Below are 8,111 nucleotides of genomic sequence, written 5' to 3' on the forward strand. Positions count from 1 at the left end.
TTTGTGTTTTAAACGTTACCTGTGTGCCATGAAGCTGAAGAGGAGGGTGGCTCGATTTAGTCTTGCCTTGGGGAGGGAAGGTTCTCCCGGATCACCATTGCACTGTGTGTGTTAGGCGAAGGAAGCGTGACGAGGACCGGCACGACATCAACAAGATGAAGGGGTACACGCTGCTCTCAGAGGGTATCGACGAGATGGTGGGCATCATTTACAAGCCCAAAACCAAAGAGACCCGGGAGACCTACGAGGTGCTGCTTAGCTTCATCCAGGCTGCCCTTGGGGACCAGGTGAGGCAACCAGAAGATGAGGCCAAGGTTTTGGAGGGGAAGAGTCCCACCTGGGAGGTGCCAGAAGAACCTCGTCCTGTGGATGTTCCGTTGGCTGTACCAGTTTTCAGAAGTGGATAATACTTCCTGCATACTTACTTGATGTAGAGTAGTGCTTTGCATGTCTTCTCTCTTCCAGCTCTAACTATAGCTCTATGATTAGGTGCTGTTAATGTTTGTTTTCCATCTTACAGAAGAGAGATGTGAGGCAAAGAATAGTTACGTAGTTTTCCCAGGTCACAGAGGTAGTATTCGGCAGCCAAGTTAAGAACCCAGGTATCTATCCCAGGTCTGTGCTCTTACCCTTTTTACATGTGCAGTTAGATAAAGGACTTTTGTGAGTCTGAGACTGGTGAAGAGGGTGCTGTAGGAGTTGGGGATAGAGCATCACCACAAGGCAGGCGAGAGGAAGACTGCAGTGCCCTTCCCACCTGGAGAAATGTGACAGATGTGGTGGAAGCTGTGTCCTTCTGCTTCCTAAGATCACTTACTTGATCTTTTTTAAAATGGGTCTGTAATTGTGTGATTCTGGTGGCATTTTTCATTAGCATTAATGAAAACGGTCAGAACCTGGTATGCAGGTTTTAAAGAGGTACGGTTCGCCACAGGCTGTTTTCACAGATCAGTGATGGTCTGCCTTTTGTTGTTTTAAATGTTTGTTGTCATTAGGTTTTTTTGTTTTTTGTTTTTTTGCCACCAGCCACGTGATATTCTGTGTGGGGCAGCTGATGAAGTTCTAGCTGTCCTAAAGAATGAAAAGCTTCGTGATAAAGAAAGGAGAAAGGAGATCGACTTGCTGTTGGGTCAGACAGATGATACCAGATACCATGTTCTAGTGAACTTGGGCAAAAAGATCACAGACTACGGTGGAGACAAGGAAATCCAGAACATGGGTAACTGAGCTCTTTGTGTCCTGGTCATGTTAACTGGTTGCTTATTGACCCCTAGAGGTGATCTTATAACTTCAGTCATTAAAACAATTAAATACGTCAGTTCCTGTAACTTGTTTGTATTTCTTGAGTTAAAATTGATTATGGCAGCCATTTCTTAATTTGGAGTTTTCTCATATAAAGCATGGGAGAAAACTCAGGCAGAGCCTGGGGGACTCAAGTAGTTGAGCAGGCAGAGCAGGGCCATATCCAAGGTTGGCAGGTTGGAGAAGGCCTTGGTGGTGGCTCACTCTGGCCATTGTTAAGTGTCTTTGTGAGTCCTTAGATCTGAGGTCTGTCCTAAGTGAGGGCATGTCAGGCCAGTGGGGAGGACGTTAGCTCCATGGTGTCTCATCCCACTTATTGTTCACTGTTCTCTAATCCCTCATTTCAGATGACAACATTGATGAAACATATGGCGTGAATGTACAGTTTGAGTCTGATGAGGAGGTGAGTGATAAAGCCAAATGACCCAGTTTATTTTTTGTCTTTTGAAATTGTTTGGGTAAGGGGATCAGTTCTAGTGTAAGGAATCTCTATAAATTTTATGGTGTTGTATAGGTGTCAGACTTGGCCATGAATATCATTTTGCCAAAAAACTATTGTAGTCATTGTTAGGTTTTATAAAACAAATTAAACTTATAAGTAAAAATTAATGTAACTTAGAATAAGCCATGTGCATCAGCAAAAAGAAGACAGAAGATGAGTGTGGTGTGTTCTTCACTGAGAGCATATGCCACCACGCATCACTGCATTTTAACTTCACTGTGATCATTTCCCACCCATCAGGGCTGCATGTCTTCTCTCTTTCTAAAAGTACACATTTGCCCAAGAGCTTGGGCACATTTTGTACGTGATTGGTTAAGTAACAGCTGCAAGCAGCCACTAAAGTTCACTGTCTGGATGATTTCTTGAGTACAACTGAATAAGAGCAAGTAGGGCTCTTGGAAGTCTGTGCAATTGCCTCAGTTGCCACAGGTAACCCCGGCTCCTGAAAGATAAAGTGCCACCTTGGCACCTCATGCTAGGAGAGGAGGCAGGGGCAGTGTAGGCTCAGCAGGGAGCCACCAAATCGGGAGCCAGGCGGTCTGACCAATTTTGGTCTTGGATCTTAGGCAGATCATTTTTCTTCAGTTTCTCCATCTGTCAGCTGAGATGAGTGAAATAGTGACTGTGAATCCCCATCCTGTGATACAGTGAATAGGATTGTATGAATTTAAGTAGCAACAAACTGAAAGAATGCTTTGCCTGTAGCATTTATTTATTTAACAAACGCTTATGACTAAGCGCCTGCTTTTAATGTGACACCATGTGGAGTCCACAGTACTGTGTGAGCCGGTGTGTGAGTTAGGATGGTAGTGCGCACGCCAAGTGTGGCTGCATTTCTACCCAGGCGTGCTTTCACACAGCTTCTCTTCATTTCATTTACGGATCGTGTGTATGAGGGAGATTGATTCAATGGGTTGCCTTTGTGGCTGCTTCAGGTGAGCAGCAGAAAGAAGCATCTAATGGAGCAGGGTCACAGGGACTGAAAGTAGTGAGGTCATTGCATTAAATTACTCTGGATAAGCTGACCCTGGTTTCAGTAAGCTCTGGGTTTCACCCCAAAGCTGTTGCTCTAACTATGGGGCTAATTTTCAGTGATGCAGGAGACAGGTTGTGGTGTGAGCCAGCTCCGTATCAGGTGTGGGGGTTGGGGCTCTTTTCACAGGAAGGTGACGAAGATGTGTATGGGGAGGTTCGAGAAGAGGCCTCCGATGACGACATGGAAGGGGACGAGGCAGTGGTGCGCTGCACCCTTTCGGCTAATGTGAGTGCAATCTGCTCTTGCTCGCTGCTTCTGGGCCAGGTGCCTTCTGAGTAGCATTTCTCTCCTGTATGAGGTCCTGATATGTCACCAACTGAACTCCCTTTTTGTAGGGCGAGTGCGAGGAACTTTTAGTGTCTTGTTTTCCTTAAGATTTCAGTCAGTCACCCTCCTTCCCAAAGGCATGCGCTGCTGAAATCTTAGTTTTGGTGTGCTTCTGAATTCAGTAGAGCCAAGTTTTCTGTCCTCTGGGAAGTTCTCAAAAGAAAGTGGGCTATGGGTGGCTTGTTGAGCACTATTGTGGGGTGGTGAGATGTGATTGGGGCAGAGTTGGCGAGATCAGTGCTGGGTCACTTTGCAGCTTGTTGCATCTGGGGAACTGATGAGTTCCAAGAAGAAGGATTTGCACCCTCGGGACATTGATGCCTTCTGGCTGCAGCGGCAGCTCAGTCGCTTCTATGATGATGCCATCGTGTCGCAGAAGAAGGCAGACGAAGTGTTGGAGATCTTGAAGGTATGGCCAAGGTCATAGTTTTGCATCCAATGTATGGGACAGCGCATGAAGTAGTCAGTTGCACCCTTAATCCTGATGTCACCTTCTCTGCAGACAGCGAGCGATGATCGGGAGTGTGAGAACCAGTTGGTGCTGCTGCTCGGCTTCAACACTTTCGATTTTATTAAAGTGCTGCGGCAGCACAGGATGATGAGTGAGTGCACGGTGGCCCCTTCTACAGCATGCATGTGTGTGCGTGTGCATGCGTGTAGTGGAAGCTGTGTTGCCCTTGTAGCTCCAGTTCATGTTTCATTCATTTTTCTTTGTATCCCAAGGTTGAAGGTTGGTTTTATCTCACCCCCTCCTCTCACCTTTGCTCTCTTTTTGCCGTTGGCAGTTTTGTACTGTACCTTGCTGGCCAGTGCTCAGAGTGAAGCTGAAAAGGAAAGGATCATGGGAAAGATGGAGGCCGACCCAGAGCTCTCGAAGTTCCTCTACCAGCTCCACGAGACGGAGAAGGAGGATCTGATCCGGGTGAGGCGGGCTGGTTCATCTGTCTGATTCCTGAGCTGAGTGTTTGCTTTGGAAAGAGACTTAAGTTAGAAGATTGCAGCGTACAGCTAAATGCGTTATATTAAGAGGAAGTTGTAAAAGTATTTTTTAAAATTCTTTGAGGTTTGTCAGGGGCACAGATTAGAATCAACACATTCATGTTGGTGTGGTCAAGAGACCACTGACCCGCTGTCTCCCCGGCACCGTGGGCCTGTCCTGTTTGTGTACTCAATAAATCATGGCATCTCCTGAAAACAGGAAAAAAACATGTGTTTGCTGAACTCTGAACCCCCATTTCTACCCCTTGGGGAGAGCCATTGGTGCTCAATGGTTGAACGTCTGCTTCTGAAATCCACTCACTGTGCATTGTTCCTTTAAAGCTGTTTGCTGCTCTTGTCATCTGGTGGTCCCCATGGCATGTGTGGATGTAAAGGACTGTTTTTCTGTTTCAGGACTTGCTGGTCAGCACCTGCGCATCCAGCTCAGCCAAGAGCCTAGGATGACTCACTGCTGCCCTTTTTGCCTTTTCCCTCTCAGGAGGAGCGGTCCCGGAGGGAGCGAGTGCGGCAGTCCCGAATGGACACTGACCTGGAAACCATGGACCTGGACCAGGGTGGGGAGGTCAGTACTGGGACCACCTCCATCACTGTGAGGGCTGGAAGCTCATTTGCTCAGCTGCTGACTTCCTTTGTGTTTGTTTTTCCTGGTACCAGGCACTGGCCCCGCGGCAGGTTCTCGACTTGGAAGACTTGGTCTTTACCCAGGGGAGCCACTTCATGGCTAATAAACGCTGTCAGCTTCCAGATGGATCCTTCCGTCGCCAGCGCAAGGGCTACGAAGAGGTGCATGTACCTGCTCTGAAGCCCAAGCCTTTTGGCTCAGAGGAGGTGAGAGCATTGCTCCTCAGTTTTCACCTCAGCTCCCCTCCTTTCTAGTTTGGATTTCAACCCACTGACCATGGTATGGCCTTGTCTCAGATTATTCTGGAAGTGTAAGCTGCTTCAGAGCATTTTCGTTTTGATCTTGAGCCTGGGGAACAATACTGATCCCTCTGGTCTGGCCTACAGTGGAGAGAGATGCATGGAGGTGCCAGGAAGTGCAGTCCTGGCGATCCCTCAAGGTCACAGTCTGCTTAGGGTGCTGCCCTTGCTATACAAATGCCTCTCCCTTCCAGCAACTGCTTCCAGTGGAGAAGCTGCCCAAGTATGCCCAGGCTGGCTTTGAGGGCTTCAAAACACTGAACCGGATCCAGAGTAAGCTGTACCGGGCCGCCCTGGAGACAGATGAGAACCTGCTGCTGTGTGCCCCCACTGTAAGCGCTGCTGGGCTTCTGCTTTCCCGGGATGTACTGTCTGTTTTTGGTGGCAGGCTGGTTCATCTCCACCCGTATCCCCCAATTTTCCATTCTTTGATGGAAGACACGCTAAATGGTCAGAAAAAATTCCCAAGGCATGCTCCATTCTCTGTCTCTTTGATAAGCTCAAGGGAGTTAGGGCACTGAGCACACCCAGGTGCACAGGCCTCCTCATCCTTGACCTCTGTCTCAGGGCGCCGGCAAGACCAACGTGGCTCTGATGTGCATGCTCCGAGAGATAGGGAAGCACATCAACATGGATGGCACCATCAATGTGGATGACTTCAAGATCATCTACATCGCTCCCATGCGGTCTTTGGTGCAGGAGATGGTGGGCAGCTTTGGAAAGGTAAGGGGTAGAATGCTCAGAATGCTGACCGCAGCTGTCCCACTATCGGGAGCAGGCCTGGTGCTTCACTGCTTTTGTATGAGAGCATCTCTGCAGCGTCTGAGGAGGTGTTTTTTCCACTTTAAAGACAGAATTTGACCCTGGTGTAGGGTGTTTCTGTAGCAAGAATGTCCCGGACCTGTCTTGCCTTTGCAAGGGTTTACCAAAGTCTTTCTTCCTTTTTTTTTTTAATTAATTTTTATGGTGACATTTGTTAATGAAATCCAGTAAGTTTCAGCTGTACAGTTTAACAGTAAGCTATATATATTAACATTGTGTATTCACCTCCATAGTTAGATTTTTTTCTGTCACCACATATATAACCCCTTTTACCCCATCTACCTCCCTCTTTCCTACCCTCTGGTAACCACTAGTCTGTTGTCCATGTGTTTCTTTGTTTGTTTGTCATGTTTGTTTGTTGCTTTTAGGTTAATAGCCCACATATAAGTGATATCATGTGATTTTCAACTTTTTCTGTCTGGCTTATTCGCTCAGCATGATTATCTCGAGGTCCATCCATGTTGTTGCAAATGGCAGTATTTCATCTTTTCTTATGGCCGAATGATATTCCATTGTCTATATGTACCACAGCTGCTTTATCCAGTCGTCTGTCGTAGGACAGTTCGGTTGCTTCCATGTCCTGGTCACCATGAATAATGCTGTTGTGAACATCAGTGTGTAAATACCTTTTCAGATTTGGGTTTTCAAGTATTTGGGGTAAATGCCCATTAGAGGGATTGCTAGATCATATGATAGATCAATTCTTAGTTTTTTGAGGAACTTCCAAACTTTTCCATAGCAGCTGTACAAATTTGCAGTCCCACCAGCAGTGTATGAGGGTTCCTTTTTCTTCACATGCTCTCTAACAATTGTTATTACTTATCCTATTGATTACAGCTATTCTAACAGGTGTGAGATGGTACCTCATTGTGATTCTGATTTGCATTTCCCTAATAGCTAGTGATGTTGAGCATCTTTTCAAATACTTGTTGGCCGTTTGTATATCTTCATGAGAGAAGTGTCTCTTTGGGTCCTCTGCCCATTTTTTGATTGGAGCAGTTTTTTTTTTGTTGTTCGTGAGTTGTATGAGTTCTTTGTACATTTTGGATATTAGGCCCTTATTGGAGGTGTTGCTTACAAATATATTTTCCTCTTCGGATGGTTGTCTCTTTACCTTGTTGACAGTTTCTTTTGCTGTGCAGAAGCTTTTTAGTTTGATGTAGTCCCATTCATTTATTTTGCTTTGACTTCCCGTGCCTTTGAGGTCAAATTCATAAAATCCTCTTTAAGTCCAAGGTCCTTGAGTTTCGTTCCTAAGTTTTCTTCTATGCATTTTATTGTTTCAGGTCTTATATTCAGGTCCTTAATCCATTTTGAGTTATTTTGGTGTGTGGTGATAGACAACAGTCTAGTTTCATTCTTTTGTAGGTGGCTTTCCAGTTTTCCCGGCACCTTGTATTGAAGAGGCTTTCCTTTCTTCACTGTGTTTTTGACTTTTTTGTCAAAAATTATTTGCATACATAAACATGAGTTTACTTCTGGACTCTCGATTCTGTTTTCTGCCTATGCCATGCTGTTTTGATTATTGTCGCTTTGTAATGTAATTTGAAGTTGGGCAGAGTGGCGCCTCCAGCCTCATTCTTTTTTCTCAAAATGGGTTTGGCATTTTGGGGTGGGCCTTTTGTGCTTCCATACAAATCTGATGATTTTTTTGTTCTCTTTCTTTAAAAAATGCCGGTGGGATTTTGATGGGGTTTGCATTAAATCTGTATAATGCTTTAGGTAATAAGGTCATTTTAACTATCTTGATTCTTCCAATCCAAGAACACGGAATATCTTTCCATTTTTTGTATCTTCTTTGATTTCTTTTAATAGAGTCTTACAGTTTTCATTATATAGGTCCTTCGTATGTTTCGGTAGATTTATTGCTAGGTACTTTATTCTTTCTGTTGCAATTGGAAAAGGATTATTTTTTCCATTTCTTTTTCTGACACTTTGTTATTAGAGTATAAGAATACTATGGCTTTTTGAATATTGATTTTGTATTCAGAAACTTTACTGTATTATTGTTTCTAGTAGTATTCTTGTGGAGTCTTTAGGGTTTTCTATATAGAGAATCATGTCATCTGCAAACAGTGACAGTTTGACTTCTTCATTTCCTATTTGGATGCCTTTTATATATTTAACTTGCCTAATTGCACTCACTAGGATTCCTATGTTATATTGAATAACAGTGGTGATATTGGACCGCTTTGTATTGCT

General features: G+C 44.9%; 1 protein-coding gene across 1 annotated transcript in view; it reads left to right on the forward strand.

The window, feature by feature from the left end:
* The window catches only part of SNRNP200 (small nuclear ribonucleoprotein U5 subunit 200), a 29,688-nt gene that overhangs the window by 1,422 nt on the left and 20,155 nt on the right, over window positions 1-8,111 (forward strand). The window contains exons 3-13 of the mRNA XM_006909434.3: window positions 116-287; window positions 1,027-1,219; window positions 1,650-1,705; window positions 2,967-3,065; window positions 3,424-3,576; window positions 3,670-3,769; window positions 3,953-4,089; window positions 4,645-4,728; window positions 4,821-4,994; window positions 5,282-5,419; window positions 5,655-5,810. Coding sequence (XP_006909496.1) covers window positions 116-287; window positions 1,027-1,219; window positions 1,650-1,705; window positions 2,967-3,065; window positions 3,424-3,576; window positions 3,670-3,769; window positions 3,953-4,089; window positions 4,645-4,728; window positions 4,821-4,994; window positions 5,282-5,419; window positions 5,655-5,810 — 1,462 coding nt within the window. The remainder of the gene's footprint in view (window positions 1-115; window positions 288-1,026; window positions 1,220-1,649; window positions 1,706-2,966; window positions 3,066-3,423; window positions 3,577-3,669; window positions 3,770-3,952; window positions 4,090-4,644; window positions 4,729-4,820; window positions 4,995-5,281; window positions 5,420-5,654; window positions 5,811-8,111) is intronic.

Source organism: Pteropus alecto, unplaced genomic scaffold (genome assembly GCF_000325575.1).
Source record: "Pteropus alecto unplaced genomic scaffold, ASM32557v1 scaffold223, whole genome shotgun sequence".
NCBI lineage: Eukaryota > Metazoa > Chordata > Mammalia > Chiroptera > Pteropodidae > Pteropus > Pteropus alecto.